At 38.9% G+C, this 21,557-nt stretch overlaps 2 protein-coding genes across 2 annotated transcripts; one reads left to right on the top strand and one right to left on the bottom strand.

Annotated features, from left to right (window-relative positions):
- Positions 1–385: 385 nt before the first annotated feature.
- Positions 386–13,081, top strand: LOC116264924 (preprotein translocase subunit SCY2, chloroplastic). Its single transcript, XM_031645385.2, has 14 exons — positions 386–698; positions 928–1,446; positions 2,400–2,488; positions 3,886–3,965; positions 4,080–4,169; positions 5,590–5,681; positions 7,176–7,259; positions 8,878–9,019; positions 9,966–10,082; positions 10,163–10,289; positions 11,375–11,498; positions 11,678–11,784; positions 12,268–12,408; positions 12,503–13,081. The coding sequence occupies exons 1-13, from the start codon at positions 575–577 to the stop codon at positions 12,355–12,357; spliced, it is 1,785 nt and encodes a 594-aa protein (XP_031501245.1). The 5' UTR covers positions 386–574; the 3' UTR covers positions 12,358–12,408; positions 12,503–13,081.
- Positions 13,082–13,348: 267 nt separating this feature from the next.
- LOC116263552 (uncharacterized) lies at positions 13,349–17,521 on the bottom strand. Its single transcript, XM_031643289.2, has 6 exons — positions 16,654–17,521; positions 16,456–16,524; positions 15,827–15,991; positions 14,458–14,674; positions 13,965–14,306; positions 13,349–13,884 (listed from the first exon to the last, which is right to left on the bottom strand). The coding sequence occupies exons 1-6, from the start codon at positions 17,479–17,481 to the stop codon at positions 13,769–13,771; spliced, it is 1,737 nt and encodes a 578-aa protein (XP_031499149.2). The 5' UTR covers positions 17,482–17,521; the 3' UTR covers positions 13,349–13,768.
- Positions 17,522–21,557: the final 4,036 nt, after the last annotated feature.

Below are 21,557 nucleotides of genomic sequence, written 5' to 3'. Positions count from 1 at the left end.
ATATATATATATATATATATATATATATATATATATATATATAACTCCTTCAACCATTTTAAACTCTATTTAATTATTACCGTCTAGTGTAAGTGTGACTAAACATATTACTCAATGTAATGCATCGTACTGCCTATGAGGGAGAGGATTTCTCCGTCTAAACCAGGATGAAAAAATTCATAAATCCCACACGAGTGAATGAATGAATGATGACTCGTTTAGAGCCACAAAATTCATTCATGATAATCGTTTGATTCATCTTAATAAACGACTAATAAAAATTATCCTAAGAAAAGAGAAAACGGATTTTAAATTCAACCATGGTAAACAGTTCAAAATAGTGGGTTCAGCGATGAATCAATGTACTGGGCCAAGCTTGGCTCGTTTAGTTCAAGAAGGCCCTCTCCCTTTTCCCGCGAGTGACTCGTAGCAGTGTAGATATTTACAGGGATGACCCAATGATCCCTCGTCGAATTGTAACCCTCGTTTCTTATTGCCGATTTTTCAGCCGGCGACGAAGCTTATCTAATGCCGTATCTCTTTGAGGGCAGAGGTTCAAGGGTTTTGCGTGTTGATGATGCTTTCGGGTGTTAGATGGTACTGCACCAGCACCAACGACAACGTTTTCGAAATGCAGGCGAGCTGTCGACCGTGGCACGTCTCCCCCGCCGCTTCTCTGCCACGCAGGAGAATTCCAGGTACCCATTTCTCCCTTTCCCACCTTTTGTTCTTCTGGTGGGCCAAGAAGACGAATACAGCAGTAACTGATGGAATTTGTATGTTTAGTGTGTCTCTAATGGCTGTTTTAAGTTGGGTTGGTTCTAATTGTAGATTCAACGCGATTGTTACATCTCGTAAATTTTCGGAGTTTCTTGTTATTGGTTTGCATACGTTTTTATTCTTGCGTTCTTATATGCATGCAAGCAGGTGCGAAGAAATTGCAGGTTCCCCATTCAAGGCTTTCTTTGCATGCGAGCCTCTGTTGTTCTGGGGAGCTCCTACCATCAGCATCGTTCAATGGACATTCGATATTTAAACCAGAATACATGCAATCAAAGAAGCCAAAAAAGTTTGTTGTTTTTTCCACTGAACATTCTTCGGAAGGCTGCTTGAAAGATCCGACGCTCTTGCAATCGTCTCAGTCCGAATCAAGTTCAGAAGTGATCAATGAGGAAGAAAGCTCGACTGTTGCGCTCGATGAGATTGAATTTCCTTCGCTTCCAGTAAAACCTGCTCGATACAAAAATAGACTGTTGAATTTTGTTCGCATTGGATCTCTGGTTAATGATGCTGCTGAATCATTTTTCAAAAGTGAAATACGTCGGAGGTTGTTTGTGACTGCCGTGTTGATCGTAGCCAGTCGGATTGGCTATTTCATTCCTTTGCCTGGGTTTGATAGAAGATTAATTCCCAAAGATTACCTTAGTTTTGTTTCTAATTCTGTAGGTGAGTTTTTCTATCTAATTATTTCGTTGCTTATATGGTGAACTCTATATAACATATGAAATAAATAGTCTTTAAATGTCTTCTTTAGATTGTGCCGTATAGATCAGGTATCTTGGTCTATGAATTCTGCGTTCCTAAAAAAAATTGTACTTTAGGAGTAAAAATAAGTACGTTAATTCTAGATGCCCCAAAACTGATGGGTTCTTGTATGGGGATGGAGACATTTTATTGTTCCTACAGTTATAATGATGTAGATAAAACACCAAAGCTCTTGATTGGTGGCCAGTTACAAGAAGTGGTACATTCGTGGGATTCCATAAAGCTTCTAAATTAAGAAGGCTGAGCTGGTTGGCTTAATTTCGAGTTGATAAGGGAAACCAATTTTTTTTTTTTGGGATCCCATAGCTTCTGACTGTTTTGGATCTTAATGTTGGACTAATGTTGTACTCTGGTGGCAAGATGTCTGTCAGTCTGCCAACAGTTGTCTCTGTTATCATGAATCCACTTTGTTGCCTTCACTTAGGTTCGACCTCTCCTGGTGGTTCTGGTGGAAACTGCAGTCCTCTGTAAATTGGGTTCTGTTGTTGACTCTCATAAAAATCATCAGATGCATCAGCATGGTTGATGTGAGGCCAAAGAGCCAGTACTGTGAATGATGAAGGTGTATGCATGTAGATTTGGTCTCCTCAGTTTTCTGAAGTTCCATAGCATATAATGATCAGAATTTTACAATTTTCTCTCTCTCGATGTGAACCATGTGAGTGATAATAGAACAGTTTCACTGGTGGGACTGTTAAAGTTTGTTATCTCATTTAGACTTGCTTTATTGTTGTCAATTGGTGCACATGCATGTTATCTTTTTTATTACTTACATTATGAAATATGCAGCTGGGATATGTCATAATTGATAGTTCTGTTCTGTGACATTTTTTTCTTCTAAATGTCTCTTGTAGAGGAGCTTGGTGATTTCACTGGAGAACTTAAGCTTTCACTTTTTCAGCTTGGGATTAGTCCACACATAGCGGCATCCATTCTCATGCAGGTTTTTTATATGCTGCCTCTGTATATGATTTTATAAAAATTTTATGCTGAACGTATTCTTTTAGGAGCTGCTTTCTTTCATCAAGTTTAAGCTGCAAGTCCTTTGTTTTACAAGCTTGTTGAGGATTTTAGAGCGCTTTACCTTTTGGCATTATAAAATATGAACTCAATGCATAGTTATGATGCTTGCAGAAATTGATTAGTATCGGTTAATCTTGATAAGTTACCGACATTTAATCTTGTTTAGAAGTTTTTTGTGTTTGTGTATGATCTGGCGTTAAGTTCATAGCTGTATTTACTATTGGTGTCATATCATGCATGGATGCATGAAGCATGAGCAATGGTTTGAGTCTGGATTAGCAAATGTTCTATTGGCAAGAAGTGAAAGTGATCACTATGTAATCTAGGGTTTGGTCCTAACTGATTCTTGATAATGACTCAACTCTAATACCTCAAGTGATAAAAGCCAACCTAGAGAGATATGTCATATTAACCTTCCACCAGGATGATGCTAATGTAGACAGGAGTTCCATTTACCCAGACAAGGTGCTGGACTTTAAGATTGTCAGTCTGAAGGAGATAAAAGGGTCGGTACTCAGGTTATTTGTTTTAGGCCTTTGGTGTAATTTATCAGTTTCTGCCTAACCCCAGTTGGGGAATGGAAGAAAAGGATTAGCTGTTATTTGGTTCTAAGGTGCAACTTTGACAAGCTTTTCGAGTTTTTGGGCTCTTGTATCAAATGTTGTTTAGCAAAGTTATGGCTGTCCATTATGGAGATAATCTGCCTTGCAGCAGAGTGACAGGAAGAACCGTGTAAAGGTGCCCAATAGAGAGCACTTAAAAGCTAATTCATGCTTAATTCTCTGCAGTGTATCCAATTCAGAGAAATGTAATAAATGTACACAAGTATTTATTTCAGATGTTCTTTCAAATATGAAAATATCATTTGTTAGCTTCTAAAGTCATCCAGAAAGGAAATGGCATTGGTTGCACAGGTAATGCATAACCATTATGAGTCATTGAGATATTTATCAATTTATAACACGATTTAAGAATTTTGGATAGAATTTCTAACTGAATGATAAATTTGTACCTGGGCTATTTGCTGGTTAATTGATACCATTGTTCTTTGATGTGGTTCAGAACATCTGAATATTATGGAATGAGTGGCTTAGTTATTTTTTTCTTTTCTCAATTTCTGTTTATTTGTAAAAGGTTTGCTGTTGGTAATAGGGAACTCATCCTTACTTTAATCTATTAAAAGACTGGCAGTTCATTTTTGTTTTTTTATTTTTGTAACTTGCATGCATCAAATGCTAGACAACTCTTGGTGTTGCTTTACTCCTTTAACAGTCTCTGTTGAGTTAGTAGGTAACTGAAGATAATGTCCTTTAATAGGTACTCTGCCACCTTGTCCCTTCCTTAGTGAAGCTGCGCAAAGAGGGCTTAGATGGTCATGAGAAGATCAAAAGCTATATGTGTGTTTAATTTTTTAAGCAGTGAGGCAACTCCTTATTTAAGATGTAACTATGATTTCTTTTATCTTGGCAGTTGAATTGCTTGATAACTGTTATCTTCTGTATGTGATTTAGATGGTGGATTGCATTGGGCTTTGCGATATTGGAGGGTGTGGTTGTTGCATGCTCATCACTTCAATATTCTATCTATGCTGCTACTAGCAGGTTGTTATTTCTCCATTATTTGGATGATCATTGCTTTTCTTGCATTAGTTGTTTCCAGCTAAGTTTCATTATGCTTTCAAATGGTTGGAGCATTTTTTTCTGAACTGGCATTTTTGTAAGCAAAATTAGAAGTAAAAATGTGAGTTAGAACAGACTGACCAAGTCACATGCGTACTTTAGTCGGGTCTCCGTACCTGTGTCACTGTACCGCCACAGCAAAGGGGGTCCTTGAACACACTTGGGTACTTTTTGGATCAAATCTGTTTTTAACTACTTATGTTTTCGTGATTTAGCTTATATCTAACTCAGTTTTCATTCTGTTTTTGAGAGTTCTTGGTCATTAACGCGTACTGCTTTTATTTGTGTTACTTTTTTATTTATATGTTGCTTTCATTTCAATTTTTTTGTTGTATTTTGCATATATATACCCTGCCATACTCTCATACCCAGATTTTCCAAAGTTGCCGTGCCTGTACATCTGTACCTGTACCCTTACCTGCACCCATGTGACATAGGAACAGACTGAGTTCATACGTACTATTCTGATTTGCAATTACTTGTGAGCAAAAATAATATAAGTTTTGCTGTTTGCCTATCTGTTGCATCTCAGACTACTAATGCATAAGGTCAGAGCAGGGATGAGGGTTTTGGAAGATAAAAAGGATGTGGATCTATGTAAGGAAAAGGTCCTGGGTTGGGTATAAATGTTCCTGTTCAAAGACCCAGTCCTACTGAATGGACCCAATAGTATAAATAAGCCCATTAGAAGAATGTAAAAAAGGAGAATAAAGATCTCTCCATATCTCTCTCTCTCTCTCTCTCTCTCTCTCTCTCTCTCTTTTCCCTTCTTTCTATTGTATCTTTCTTGTTCTCGTTCAATTGTCGACCATTGCCCTAATGAGTCTTGAACAAGTTTCTCTAATCAAAATCAGGATAATAATGCATCATGTATTCCTTGTTGATTTGATTATCATTAAAGTATCACAAGTGATTATCACTTGACCATGAAGAATGAGTACTACTTGTCATGACAACATGAACCAATCTTAAGGTGTGAAATAAGACATCAAAACGTGATATGTTTGAGCTTTTGATAATTGATTTGCTATATCTAATAGTTGTGCTTCATTTCATTTTTAATTGTTTCATGTATTCTGCTTCTTTTTGTCATTTTGCTATCTCTCCTCATTTCCTATTTTCTCTGTCTGCTCACTTCCTAAGTTCAGCTTTAAGCACATCCAAAGGCAACTGGCTTGTCTTGAAGACTGAAAATATGGGCATGACATTTTTGCATTTTTTTTTCTACAAATGTTATATGCTGTAAATTGGTGGCTATTCATCTTTGTTTTCATGGTACCTCCTGCTATAGCAAGCTTGGGACTTGCTAATGATTATGAATTCACTTTTCCCTCATTGGCAGGATAAGCCATGTTGCAGTGACTACTTGCCTGTTGGTTTTTGGGGCAATGATAACAACATGGATTTGTGATAAAATATCGGAAGCAGGGTTTGGTAATTTTCCAGCAGTTATTGACTTCAGCCTCTCTTTAATGTTTTTTTTTTTGGGTTGGCTCCTTGTATTGATAGCTTTTTTCTTACCCATTTATCCTTGATGTTCATTTGTTAAATATGGTGTGGTGTGGCAATGGTTGTTTCTGGATACATCTATTTGCATGCATGCATGTTAGGCTTTTGGTTATCATATAAATTACTCAGTAGCAAAGCTTCGTTAATATTCTAAATGGACTGAGCTGACTTCGGCATCTATGTTCTGAGCCTCTTGTCCATCACCTATACTTGCTGGTCCCAACTATTTCTGCTTGAGAAGGTCAGTGCTTATAAATGAAGATCTTGTGCTTTGTACTAGGCAAAGGTACACCTGGCACACTCTAGATTATTTTTACCTATGCTACCGTACCTATGTAACAATTCGAGTTTTCTTTTAATTATGCTTCTTGCGTCATATTTCAAATATATGTAGTATTGTCCAATGTTATACTAGATAAATGTTAATTTTTTCACAGCTAGTTGAATGCTATGTTTCATATAAATATTGCATAAAATTGTATAACAGTTTTTTTTTCTTCTTCTTCTTCTTCTTTTTTATTTTTGAGCATCTGACTAGGCTTTTCTGAAGGTCCATCACCCGCCTAATGATTTTGACTACATAGATCTTGAGTTTGGCTCTCTGAGATCTTAGGCTGGAATCCCAGAGATTCAATTCACAAAGGACACAATTAGGGATGAGAAAGGAGGCAATGTCAGAATGTTAGAGGTAAGGCAATGTGGGAATGATAAAGGTAGAAAAGAGAGGCTTATGTAGAAATGTGTGGTCTGATGGGATAGGTAAAGTTCCAATGTATATTCAACACTAATTACATGAAAATGACTAAAGTATCCTCAATGCCAAACTCCTCTTATCCATTAGGGCATTAGACATGCTGCAGTACTAGTGTCTCCATTACCAGGTATATAATGTGTCGTGTCTGCTTTTTCCTGAAAGGGTATGAGCAGTAGAACGGCAGAATGACAACGTAGATCACCTTTTCTCTGATATGGTCTGGATTTTGGTCCATTGAGTTTTAGGTGTTATAAGTAACTGGCAGTCTGGTTGAAACCGGTCAGCCATAGTTGCTTATGCTCAGGAGGATGGTCAGTGATTGAGAGGTCAGTTCTCTGAGTGCCTCAAGGAGAAGTCTGAGAAGAACTCATCATGGAGAAGAATGCCTGTTCTTGATTTTAGGCTGGATGTCAATAGTATATGGAACATAATTCATGTTGTATCACCTTTTCTGGCGATAAATGCTTATACTTCGGCATTAGGGTAGACTTGTCCTAAAAATTCCGAAGTTTGAGCTTGTTAGTAACTTACTATAGCTGTACGCAATAAGTTCTTCACTGCCTTGCTTTTTTTTTTTTCTTTGTGCTGCAACACGAGATCAAGTGATATTGTACTTCATGTTTATGGGTTTTTTACTCGTTTTAGTGTTTCATTCTTTTGGTCAGGTCAGGGATCGTCACTGCTAATATGCATTGGTATATTGACTGGCTATACAGAGACTTTACACAAGATGATAACACAGGTTTTAGGTAAGACTTTCTAAGGTCACATTTTCTTTTATGTTTTCCTTGATGTCAAACACTTGGTGCCTAGCTACTCCTCCATGCATGGCTTCCACAAGTATGTACACAACAAATTAGAAACATACGTTGATGCATAAATGATTTAGTATGATAATGTAGATATGTTTCTAAAAGTTATTTGGTTTAGTGTTGTTTTCAATACAGTATGGAGATTATCAGAGGAGTTGGTACTTGGCAATCATAGATGATGGTTATCACGGAACATAGAACATGATAATTGGTCTTCACAGAATTCTTTTCCAAGACTTCCACAATTTGTTTTTCAGATCTTGTCTGGTCCATTATGAATCTCCTTGTATGATCAGATACATTTCCCTAGAGATTGTAAACAGTTCAATCTTAAGTAGATGCTAATGAGCGTCAAGTATCCTGTCTTTTATAATCTGTCACATCAAAGCTTTAAGTTTTCTTCTGATGGTTTGTGTTGGTTGCAGCTATATCTGGTTCATCATTTCGTAAGCTTCCATCCACCTCTGTTACGTCTGCATTGCGAACCAGTGAAATTTCTGATAGCAATTCAAAATCTTGTCCAGGATTGACTTGAACAGGGGGACCCAACTGTGGGTTATTAGGAATTTGCGAGTGGGTTATCGTCAAGAAAATAGGTAAATCTGATTTAGGGAGGAAAATGCAAGAGATTCTGTTGCTCAGTTGGCTGTGAGGAATGCTAAAGCCTCAAAGCCATATTAAGCCTTAAAAGATATAGGTGAAGGGCCTGTTTGTTCCATGACATCTTTCCAGGAAGGAGTTGATGATGCATGTCGGGTTCAAAGAACATCTCCCTTTGGCTTTCTGAGTATCCAGTCAATCTTCTGACTGGTTTCAGTTTTCAAAGTTGTTATCTTAGCTGAAACATCTAAAGTTAATTCTCTTAGCTGGCTTCCTCATGTGAGGCTGACATTATTCTACAAACTCCAATATCCTTGTAGAAGGGTGCACAAGGCTGCAGCTTCCTTATGCTTTTCCCCTTTTGTCTCTACTTCACTAAGGAGGTGGGCAGGCTAGTGGACAAGGCTGCAGCTTCCTTATGCTTCTCCCCTTTTGTCTCCACTTGAATGGGGAGGTGAGCAAGCTGGGTTTAGGTCACCCACAGATTTGCATCCTTCTTCTTTTGTTTTTCTACTGTCTTGTTTTTTTTCTGACTGCTTGTAACCATTTGGAGACATAATAATGTAACCCTTCTAGAACTTCTTGAGAATCACTTTTTTCATCATACTTGCATATATACCATAGATACATATATGTACATGCAGGTTTATGTATATACATATGTTGGAGGGAGGAGTTTGGGTTTTTTTTTTTTGTTTTTTTTTTGGTTGGGGGGGTGGGGTGGGTGGGTGGTGAAGAAGGATAGAGAGAGGGTTGATCTTCTCCTTTGCCTAGAAACTTAATCTGCTATAAATACTCTTTTGCCAGTGACTGTTCAAGGCTGTTTCATAGCTGGTGCACTTAGTATGGTGGTGAATATTATTCCATAAAAATGTGGATTGAGCTGTTGATATGATATTTGTCTGATACGATGTTCTTGCACATCCTTGCAATTGATTAACCTTTGAACATGCAGGGAGCACTATGAACTGGTGGCCTTATATGTTTGCTGTAGTGGTACTCTTTACCATCGTGACTATGTGGGCAGTATTAGTTACAGAGGGTTGTCGGAAGATCAGGTTGCAGTACTATGCTTTCAAGCTTGCACCTTCTTCTAGGTAAAGCCTTTTAGTGGTATTACTGATTGTACTTGCTGGTGTTATGGGCGAAAACTTGATTGTGTATCTTGATTTTATTTTTTTCTCTTTTCCATTGTAATCTATTTTCTGTTTCTTTGCTTCAATTGAAGAAGGTAGGAGATTAGGATTTGCCAAGTTATTTTGATGTTAACAGTGACCAGGGTTTAGTTCAAGTTGTTACCATCCAAGCCTTTCCATAAGTTGCTGGTCTTGTCCCAACGATCTGCCTGATCATAATAAGGCGCTGTATGGTCCTTGTAAGTAGCCGGGAGATTCATTTAAAAGTCTTGTTCCTGGCATGTATTTGGCTCCTGACATACTGTATACTAGTTGAGATCAGCTATTATTGGTTTTCCTACTGGTACAAGAGTAGTTAGAAATGAGCATGTTCTCACATGGTTGATGACCAGTGCACCAAATTTTAAGTTTGATTCTTCTTCACTGTGCAGCTTCATAAACTAAATTTTTAGGTTGATGCCTGGTTTATTCTAGTTAGTTTTCATGTACTTGAAGACGTTAGGTGGGCATAACCAGCAGACCTCACAAAAACGCCTAGGTGCTACCTAGTTGGGGCATAGGCACTCCTGCTCAATGGAGAAAAGATAGAGAAAGATAAAAAGCAAAAAGAAAAAGAAAAAACAGTCAATTGAAGGTTTTGTAAAAATTTCATAAAGGAAAAATAAATATTTAGGGTTAAGACTTAGGAGTTAAAGAATAATATACTTTTTGTTTGGCCTGTCTAGGTGGCTCAGCCTACGTGTTCAGGCTACTGACCAGCACCTAAGGGGCCTAGGCAGGACTAGATGCGTAGGCGGGTTTTGACTATAGAGGTTTGGTAACATGTAGTCTGAACTTAGGAGAAAGTTGCTACTTTTGACATAACTTGTGGTGCTATACTAATATTCTTTTTCTCTTTTGTTTGCAGGGATGATTCATCAATTGCTGAGGTGGAGCCTTACATACCTCTCAATATTAATCCGGCTGGGATGCAGCCTGTACTCACTACTTCCTATCTATTGGCTGTTCCAAGCATTCTTGCAGTGTAAGTTGCCGACGACAACACAATTTTTTGCATATATCTGCGAGAATTTCAAACAACTGACAGAAATTAGTCGTTTGCAGTGTTCTTGGTTCATCATTTTGGGAAAAAGTGAAAGAGATTTTAAGCCCTGGAGCCCCTGGAGCGAAGCCATGGATTTTCTACACAGTTTATGCATTTCTTGTGTTTGTTTTCAACATTTTTGATATTGTATGCTTCTTCATCCTCTTTTCGGTAGTTCTATCATTTGTAGACTGTAGTATTCTGCAGCAAAGGCCTTGAAAATTAGACGTTAATGATAGTTCAGTCAAAGAATGTGATCAAGGGCAGGTCTAGTGGGACATGTGAAACCCAAATTCCAAATTAAGGATAAAATAAACAAAAGTAAAATCTAAACAAATGGGGGCAATACTGTTCATTTCAATTCATCAAATCCCTAAACCACCATATCAACTGATCATTGCCAAGCATAAACCAATTTGTTCTTGTTCTGGTTTTGTCACCACGTTTGATATGTTGAAGTTAGTCTGACTATCATGTTTGCATGCACTGAAAAGGGCTACTGCACCAATAATATTTGTGTCCAAGAAGCAGGTTCTGGTACCGCAGGGTGCAATACCTTTTGGTTTTATGTGGTATATTATGTGGTGGAGATTCCAAATTGTCACGTCTAAGCTTTTTTTTTTCCTGTTAGGTTGTATATAAACCCTCAACAAAAAATGTGCGTTTGTTTTCTCAAACATTAACTATATGTTGAAAAGTAATGATCTTTGTAGTACCAGATACAGCCATCTGCAGATCTAGTTCTTTCAAGACTGATGTGCCTGACTGTGCCCACAGCCACTGTTGATACTCGTCTTTTCATCTAGATAGTATTAATGGACGATGTTTATTATCCTAAAATTTTGAAAGGTTCCTGTAGTCTGTTTCGTCCATGCAATTGAGTCATGCTTGTGTAAATTGTGTAGTCCTTCAAGCACTTATCCATTCAGAAGATTTTGAGGCTTCTTTGATGGAAGCATGGTCTTCTGGATTTTACATTTTCATTTTCTGTGCTACTTTCTGTTGCATCTACTATAAATTAAAGCAGTTTATTTTGCTTCAGAACTTGTCTACTTTGCTGTTTGAAATATTTATCTGATGGCTTGTCATTTTTATGCATATCTAACTGTAACTGGTTGATACAATCAAGTTGGCAAATTCTTTTCCATGATGGTTCTTCCGTTTCTTTATTGTGTGTGGGTGTGTTTTCTTTGTGGCTAGCTTGCTGAAGTCTAGTCAAATAAATGCTGCAGGCTAATATGCCAAAGGAGATTGCAGATTACATGACCAAGATGGGTGCTAGAATTCCAAATGTAAAACCTGGAAAGGCTAGTGTAGAGTATTTGACAAAGATACAAGCTTCCACCCGATTCTGGGGTTAGTCTTTTCACAAAAGCTTGAAGGAAACATACTTTTGTGTTCTATTATTCAGTTGTCTGTTAGTGTTTGTCTATCTATATGTATATATCTGTAGTTTTTTTCCTGTCATGATATTTATTAGTGCAGAAATATGGCTAGTTACTTGGTTCTGTTTGACCATGATATTAATGATGCAGGGGGATTACTACTGAGCATCTTGGCCACTTCATCCACCATGCTTGATCATTATTTAAGGCGTATCAACGAGGGGTTTGCCATTGGTTTCACATCAGTTCTTATAATTGTAGGTTTCATTCTAAATTTAGATTTAATTATAATAGGAATTCCTTCGTTTTTGATTGGGATATGATGTTTGGCATTGATGTTGTTAGGGAGTTTCCAATTATCCTCCAATCAGTGGGTTTCTGATTCCTGTTATTGCTAGATAGCCACTAGGGTATCCTGTGTCCTGCCATGACTAACATGACTGTTAAATGAATAATTGTCCTGCGCCTATCCCTCTTGAACGAGGGAAAACATGCTCTGAGGTTTACATGGAACACAAATCTGTCGATATATAAACCGGAATAATTCAAAACTATGAACAAGGACCTATAAGCAACAAAACCAGAAATCCTGGGGGTTCTATATTATGGCAGTGTCAGTTCTTTATCAGGAACAGCAAAAGCTAATAAATGACACATGCACAGAATTAAAAGGTCTGGTAGAACTGTTATCTTGAGCCAATATATAATGTTTGTGCATAAAAATTATTGCATTTTTTCAGGTTGGTTCCATCATAGAACTGAGAAGATCCTATCAAGCATATAACGTGATGCCGTCACTGAATGAAGTTCTGAAGCGCTATGGTGTGTAGTTTTCTGGATCTACCTTTCAGGGGAACATGTACACTTGAACTAGAGAACAGGTAGTTAACCGAAATTTCATTTCAATGACACTTCTTTGGTCTCTCCCAAGGCATTCTTGTTTGATTATGCTGCTGATCTTTTTCTTTGGGGCAGGTGGTCGATTGGCATATGTATGTATTGGTAAGACAGGTTGGTGGAAAGGGTAACGGCTCGACTTGCCTGAGAATCCATTTTCTGAACGGAGGTTAACCTATACTAACTTGCCTCGGGAGTCGCTGCATCATGAGCCGTGAAGCTTCTCAGGCAGATGTTTCCGTTCCTTCCCATAGGCTGTATTTACTGCAAATAGAGGAGCGTTACAGTCCACAGAAATCAGCTTACTTTTTATCCTAGAAAGTTCAGCTTATGATGCTCGCCGTTCTAAAATGTCGGTGGGTAACCCTCCGTTCTTCAGAAAGTGACTGGCAACACACGTGCGGTAGTAACCTTGTTACTCCCGACTGCTTGCAACCTAGTCGGTTCGTTAGATCAAGTAGAAAGGAACCATGGAGTATGCTTACGGATTTTTCAATTCCCGGCTGGAAGTTTTTGCAAATCTGACACTGTAGACCGTATCCCTGTTCTAAATTAGGAAATCTCTCGAACTATATGCAGAAATTGCAATTTGCTATCCTCTTTTCATGTAAAGCACTATGGAAATTTAAGATTACCATTCCGAATTTTTCGCAGCTAGTAACTGAAGCAAATAAATTTCGGGTTACTATGCTTTACATCAATGCAGATTTATGCCAATTGGGATTGAACAGGAGTGCAGTGCTTGGCCGTTCAGCTTTGGTGGCCAAGTGCTGAAGGAATGCAACCACCGATCTTCGGGTAAGTAGACCTCTTTGGTTCGCTAGTTTTCTGATTTAAAATAAGAGACGCTAATAAACCGAAACCAATCAACCACAAATTGAAGAATATCTTTAAAGCTGACGAAATGATTGATGTGTGCTCAAATAGAAAAAATGTTCTTTTCCTTAAAAAAGTCCTGCTTACGAACCAAAAGGACAATGTGTTTCAAACCGTCGAAATATGTGTCGCTAATTAGTCCCGAACGATCAGACATATATAACAGATTCAACAAAGAATATTACAAAGAATGATACAACCTCTACCAATCACTTCGAATACCAGTGTGTAAGAATAATAATGAATGTGGAATCAATCACAGCCTTTCTCGCTGTTGTATGGTTCAAAATGCTTCTGCTGATGCTGATGATGAGCAGACTCACCAGTAATGCCGCTAAACTGCTCAATGCTTTGAGCGAGCGATTTATGTCCTTTCAAATATCATTCCTAACTCTCAAGAACTGCAATTCCAGACAGGCCATTAGGCATGTGCCACTGCTGCTAATAACATCTTAACGTCACCAACATTTATTTGCCAAGATGAATTTGAGGCAACTGCGGACGTTCAGGTGAGATCAGATTTGCCCACAAGTTTGCCAGCTTCAGAAAGAATTGCTGCCCATTCCATAAAACCGATTCCATACCTGAACAAGGAGAAATCACAATGACTAAATCTTCTGCATGACGTAATCCAAAATTTTAAGCAACTGGTTTCCATGAATACCATGTAAACAATTCAATGGCAGCAAAGAAAGATGACATAGATGATGTGGCTGTCTGATCACAGAATTTTGAACAGAAATGAGATCTACACGGGGAAGAGATTCAATGGATTCCAACAACAGTCTTTTCTTCTCTTCGTCTTCAAAACTGAGACAACAAATTCTAGTAACAGCTTCTTTTAGTCCAGAGTTGTTCCACGATGAGGAACATTCCTTGATAAGGGTGATTATGTCTTTAGAGATTCCCTTGTTTAGCAGGAGCCATGGTCTGTATAATTCACATGTTACCTTCAGCACCTCTGAGATTCTGTAGACTTCTCCAAGGGAGAGAAAATAGTTCATGCCTATACCAATGACAAAATTTATCAGTAACAATATCGGCTAAGAGAGGCAACACAGAAAACATTGTAAGCACCAACTCCTTGGGATGTTCAAGTCCATTTATATGAGTTTAAAATAGATCAGAGCTTTCCACTCTCAACAGACTTGACTTACCTCGGATATCATCGAGGATTGCTTTATCCACCTGATTCTCCTGAGCTCTCCTCCAAATGAAAGCACCATGTTGCAGTTCCTTGCTACATGTTGAAATGATCTTAGACCATGCACTTACATAAGCAAATTGCTCGTGGACAGTCGCCAAGGTCATGATACATAGCATTGAGGTGGTATGCTTAAATAGTGCCAATGCCGCACTCAAAGAGTCTTTTGCCTATAACCATTAAGAATAGAAATTCATTCAGCAACTTTAAGCTATTCAATAATCTTGGTTTGGCATCACAACAATTTCAAGAATACTTAGAATACTGAAAATCTGCTGCAATTTTTTTCTTCTGGAAAAATGTAAAATCATTAGTAACAGAAACTGCATTCAGCGTAAAATTGCTTTATATCAACGTTATGTCTAGGTAACTTAATGTACACATAAATCTGTGCTCCATCTCATATTGTATGCAAATCTGGCTGTGCAGGTAAATGCATACTCAGACCTGACCTCTATCAAGCATAATGTATGCAAAACCCTAACTATAGCTGGACCGACATAGCACCTAACTTCAATTCTGATTCTTCTTCTGCTTCCCACTTCCAGTTCTAGGTACAGCAACTAGAATGGCACAACTGAAAACCAGACTTTTAGCATAGTAAGGTGAAGTATTCCTGTTGGACAGACGGTTACTCTTCAACTCTCACTCCTTGCGCATTGTTGGTTTACCTCCTTCAGTCAACAAGGTTTATTCGAGGTTTTATGACTACTTGAAAACATGTAATACAGCATCAATTTGACATATTGTTTTTTTTCTCGGAAGTAAAAAGGCCAAACCCTTTTTAGTCTCAACATATTGAAAGATCTTGTGCTTGCTCTGGGCTAAGAAATTTTTTATTTTGTAGATTTGGTTTAGGTCCCCATCTGGCTTTCATCAAACTGATGCTACGAACAAATCACCTCCAATCGACTTCTAGCTGAAACCAAGCCTCTAGGACACAAATTTGTATTCTCAAAGACAGATCTTCAACCTAGTAAGACTAAAACCTAAATCAATCTTTTCATACTATAGCCAATACTAAAGTAAGATCGTGGTTCAAAGCTTCACATTTTACATCTTGAAAGCCCCAGTAAAGGAGAAGATAATTGGGAACAAAACAAAAGCGCTATATACATTTTCATCACATTTGAACAAACTAAGCTCCCAAAAAAAAAAAAAAAAAAAAAAATCATACTTGAAAAGGTAAGCAAATATCTCGGCTGGTCCATATTCTATTTCCTTAAAGAATCACGCTAGGCATGCTATCACACTTCAACCATAATTTGCAAGGGAACAAAAAGATTACATGGTTAAGTACACATGAAATAGAGAACACTTACCGCCAATATTTTGTCCGACAGGCAGTACTCTAGCTCCAAATGTTGGAACTTCGGGTCATTGATTGCTCTTACAAGTTCTACATCGCCAGCACTTCTGAGAGGATGATTCTCAAGTGATCCATTTGATAAGTGCCTCTCTTCTTCGTGCAGCATTGCATAGCCTGCCTGAAATAGGTTAGAACTGGAAATCTTGAACACACAGATGAGGATGAAAAACCATCATGTTCATTCTCTGCAGGAATGCTTGGGGAAAAACAGTAGGAGCCTCGGATTCATAGAAACATAATGAGATATAACAATATTCCCTGAAACTATTACAGTCGTGTCGACAAGTCAGATGCCATGTCAAACTCAAAATGGCATTATAGCATTCCAATAATGATCAGGTGCCTTTTAAGCATCACATTTACAAAGAGACCTTCCTTCGCATTTGAAGAATTTATCATTCATATTCCTAGATCAATTAGCAAGTGTTTCACATGCATTTGTTTCATCTTTCTCGTTCGCCAAAACCCCCAACGTGTGCTCGCAAAATTAGCAATACAGAAAGCAAGATACTTCTGCAAATTACAGTCACATATAACATGGCCACAGAATTATGGGTTCCACACAACGACTTAATGAATTACCTGAATCTCCTCGTTGAGCGCCATCGCTTTTGCTTGGTCATGAGAAGGATCAGCAGCCCTTCTCTCTTTCTTTCATGCGGAATAAATTGCAAAAAAGAACAGAAAAAAGGTTTAGCCAGCGTTGCATCATATTTTAACCGGATAAGAAAACCAAAACCTCTTTCAGAAAAGCGATTCGTGCGGGAATTGACCCTTTACCTCAAGGGTGTCAAGGTGTTGAAGAACGTATTTCCGGACAACTTCTTTCAAACGGAAGTACAAAACAAAGAAATCCCTAAAGTTGGACTCCTCATCTCCGTCCGTTGAAGAGGCAGATCCGCCTTCGATTTGGACACCGCCCAGACCAGACTCGGTTTCATAGTTATCCAGCCTATTATCCGAGAACGCATCCTTGAACTCCCAATCCTTATCGTCGGGATCGCCTTCGTCATCCGAAATCCTACCGGGCAAATTGGCCTCCGGGGCGACCCGCTTCATCTGCTCTGCCTGACTGTACAAGTTCGCAATCAGGTCGTTGAAGGCCAACACCGGATTCTCCTTCGAAACGTAAGACGGAGAAAACCCATTTCCCGCGGCAGATCGTTCGACAACCTGCAGACTGGCCTCTTCCGACAGCTCCAGCTCATCCTCGCCGAAAATTGAGAGCGGGATAGGCCTCGGGGAGACGCCTCCCGCAGGCGAAGAGGGTTTAGGGTCGCGGGATGATTGATCCGTTCGATGCCCCAAGGGATCGATGAAGCTAGGGCCCTGAAAAGGATCGGAAGGAAGAGGGGCGGCAGGGAAGGAATCGGAAGGGAAGCAATCGACGAAGTCACCCCACTCGTCGTCCGAATTTGACGATGACGGTGCCGGCGGAGGAGGAGCAGGGTCTGCATGGCGGTGATCATTCCAGGCAGCGGCGGCCGGCACGAACTTGAAGTCACCGAAATCGTCGTCGTCGCCGGCGTTGCCACCTCCGCCTGCAGGTCCTCCACCGAGCGAGACATTCCAATCGAAGAAATTGAAAGGATTTTCAGTCTGCAACATATTGATTTCCCCGATTTCGCTGCCTCTCCCGCCTTCTCTTCTGCCTGTCACGCTCCACCGACCGCGCTGCCCTTTTATAAAACGAAATTTCCTCCTCATTGGCCAATTTCAGCCATAATCTTAAAAAGACACCTCACGTTTTTTGATTTCTGAAAGCGGCACACTTTTGTTAACAATCTTAAAAGAGATGCTTATCTCCAAAATTGGCAAACTTTAGAAACTAAGAAGTTTATACTCCTTGGAGACCCTCACTCACTTTCTCCATTAAGTTAGGTTGAGACACTTTGTCACTCACTCAAGGTACAAAATTTTCAAGGTTACTCTCCTGTGAAATTTGATCTTGACATGTGTCAACTTTCGCTAGAAGGCCAGCTTATGTGCCAGTCATTCTCACTGTTGATCACAATGAAGCCAAAATAGAGTTGAGATTGAGGTTGAGTTTGCAAAAAACAAGATAAATAACAAAGAGATCTTTGAATGGAGTAAACAAAATTTTTCGTAAGCTATTTCATTCAAAATCTCAAATTCTGCTTCTTTTTTGTACTCTATTGTTTCATTCCTTCCTACTGAATTGTATTCCTGAGAGGATTGGTGCAATAGTCGAGACGAAGGCTAGTAAGTGGTCAATCTTTAGTGCTTCAAAAAGAAAAAGACAACCAACGTGTTGAAGCATCACAGAGGCATCACACCAAGACAATAGAAGCAGTTTTGTACCAAAATAACTTCTAGCTCACCCAAACAAAGAAGGAGACCTTCCTCTCAAGGGCTTTCAATCATCTCAAACACCAACCTTATCATATGATACATGGAAGAAAATGTCTTGAAACATTTAATGTTCATGATTTCAAAATTATATCGAAAACATTAGTGACTATGGCAATTTAGAGGACGTTTGAAAGAAGTTATTTTATGTTCTCATCGCTGCTTCACAAAAGACTCCTTAAACAATGCGGTGCTCACCGAGGCACCCTAAGTTAAAAATAATGTTTTTCAACTTGAAAGGATGAAAGAAACAATCAAAGGAAAAAAAATGCCTTTAGAATGTGAAAACTGTAACTTGAATAACTTGAAGCTCAATTTAGCAGTTGCAATAAAGAATGTGGGTTTCTAGGAATTAACTGAAATTGTGCTGGCTTTTGGAGATCAAGTCAAAAGATAGGCCCTGGAGTGAAACTCGATCTGTTATTTTTTTGTCTGTTTTTTAGAGGCGGCATGGACTATCGGGTCCACGATGACCTGTCATCCACCAACCAACTTGGTCAGCTATGTCAACCGTCGGCTCAAATCTGAGTTGGCTTTAGATTGGAATCACGATCCAACCATAGTTGGCTGACTTGTCGAGTCAGTTCTCATGGTTAGAAAACCTGATCGCGAGTCAAGGTTGACCTGACGTGCTCTGACTCGGCTCGATTCAGCCTTAACTTGTCCTAACTGGTTCGATTCAGATTATTTTAAAACTTGAATCAAGTCGATGAGTAAACCCACTGACCGAGTCGACGAGTCAACTCACTGATCCGGTGACCCGATCATTTGTCGATCCGAGTTCGAGTAACGGGTTTGCCAACTATAGATCCAACCACCAATCGGATTCACGTGCAATTTTAGATATGGAGTCCAAATGGCACCACAATTTCATAATAATTCTGTAGGATTCTCTTGAGTCTGATTAGGTTAGGTTAGATCTGACCAAACTCAGCTCGATCAGAGTGGAACCAAACCGAGTCCGATGGAGGTGTGTTCTTTATGTTTTTAACTTGTTCTAGTTAATTAGTCAAATTTTAGGTACTAGCCTTGAAATTTTATGCTACCAAACACCGACTGAAGAAGCATTTTTAGCAGATAGGCACGACATGCTTATAAAGTGAAAAGTTTACACAAATTTTTTTTTTTTTTAAATATGCTCCTTCAATTAGGTAGGAAAATAAGCAATTAAATGAAACAAATTCAAACTTAAGATCGTTTTTATCATACCATTAACTCAGAAGTTGATCATGTTTTCATAACTTTTCACCAAATAGTGGTGAAATTCTGTGTATAGAAGAAGTGTTTCATGAATATGTATCAATTTTTATGATAGATTCATGAAGCAATTTGTTACTTTTTACATTACCGAATGGTTTCTTAAATTAACTTAATGTGAACAATTGAATGAAAATTTACACATCAAACTTTGTTCATTTGGAGTGAGTCTGAAGCGGAGCTAGAAAATTCTATCTTTAAATTAAATGACAAAATTTGCTAAAAAAAGTCAATATAAAAATGAGAAGTTTTTTTGAGATTTGTGTGGCAATTTCTACAGGTAGCCCACACCTGCCTCCGCCCCTGTATGGAGTCAGGAAAATAAGCTTCACAAATGCAATCTCACATCATGTCAGTAAAGAACCTTTTCAATATGATCGCCATTGTCATCGCCGTCGTCATCGACCCTTTGAACAACTAACGGGGTCCAAGTTTCCTATATATGCGTGCATGTATGTATGTGTAATATCATTGGGTAGCGTAAAATGTCGATCTCAAATCCGTGTTTGGTTCGGAAACCTTAGATCGGAGGTCGCGGACTGAGAGAGAGGGATGAGAGGGGATCGATCCAATCTGGGATCCTTGGACACGAGTTTCTCTTTGATCTCAGATCTCCTTGGTACGCAAACAAACACAGCCTTAAACTATGAACGAAATTAAGCAATTAAGTGAAAGAAATTCAAAGTTAGGCGCGTTTCTTCTGTATCATGAAATTCAAAGTTAGATCTTTCACTTTTGGTGAAATTCTACCCAAGAAAAAGAGATTTTTCTTTCTTTCGGGGCTTTCTTCTCCGGTTTTGATTAATTAGGAAAATGAAATGGACTTTCCGTGAGAGTCGACTCATTTTTCGAAAAAATGTGCCAACAAGAGTTCGGTTCACTTTTCGTAGGGTGCAACGGGGTCTCTTCATACGGCAATAAAGCTGGAAAAGGTCAAGAGTTCGATGCTCAGGGTACGCGTTTCTTTAACATAATTTGGTAGACACATCTGCCTAACCCGTCTTATCAATTCAAAAAGGAAAAAAATAGTATTAAGTAATTTATACAGATCTGTTTCTCCCAATTTGCAGGAAAAGCGTCTCCAAGGGAATTGTCTCACAAGTTATGCTGACGAAAATCGAGGGTTGATCAAAATGGGGACATGATAGAACTCTTTTAAGTTTTAATACAAATTTTGATGCTTCTTGTGAAAAAGAGGCGCCATTTTGATCCGATTCAGATGGTTGTGAGTCTCGTTGCTGAGCTGCAAAGGGTGGGCATCGGGCCTGGCCGGTGAGCCTGGCCTGGGCCAGGCCTAGCCAATTTAAAATTTAAAAACAATTTTTAATTATAAAATATTTTTTAAATATAAAATATGTTTATTAATAATAAATATATACTATTAAAACAAAAAAATTAAAAAACTAATTCTTTAATTTAAATGGGCTTAACGGGCCGGGCGGGCCTATTGGGCCCGGCCTGGGCCAGGTTTTTCACGGCCCAGGCCCGGGCCGTCCCGAGGGCGGCCCAGCCCGACGCCCAGGCCTAAACTGGCTGAATGACACGACGAATTGGATTGTGTCGGCTGGTAAAGATCACGGTGAGTCGGCTTTTAGATTCCTTCATCCGAGTTCGGGTTTGAACAAAGACAGAGAAACCATCTAACCTCTTATAGCACACTATTGTATTGTGCATTGTATCGGGCAATGGGCAAAACTTAGACGTGGGCATTGGCAGCCTGATAAGAGTCGGGCGTGGGTCGACCCGACGCTCGAAACCCAAGCCCAGGTCCAATACCAGACCTTGGGCCCAGCTTGATTAAAATAAAAAAATATGTTTTAAATATAAAATAAAAAATTTTAAATATAAAATATATTTTAAATAATAAAATATATATTATTATTAAATAAAAAACTATTAAACGGGCCCGTTGCCCAAGCATAGCAAAAATTCAAATGGTGGGAGGATTTCACCTTGTTTCAGGATGGGAGTTTGATGCAGTCCGGTAAGATGGATTATATGATAGGGTGCATGAGCATCTCTCCTGACTCCCTCTCTTGGTTGGGCACCAATCAGGC

This window comes from Nymphaea colorata, chromosome 11, assembly GCF_008831285.2.
Source record: "Nymphaea colorata isolate Beijing-Zhang1983 chromosome 11, ASM883128v2, whole genome shotgun sequence".
Lineage (NCBI taxonomy): Eukaryota > Viridiplantae > Streptophyta > Magnoliopsida > Nymphaeales > Nymphaeaceae > Nymphaea > Nymphaea colorata.
Note: the sequence above shows the minus strand (reverse complement) of the source record. Positions and strands in the feature narration are given on the sequence as shown.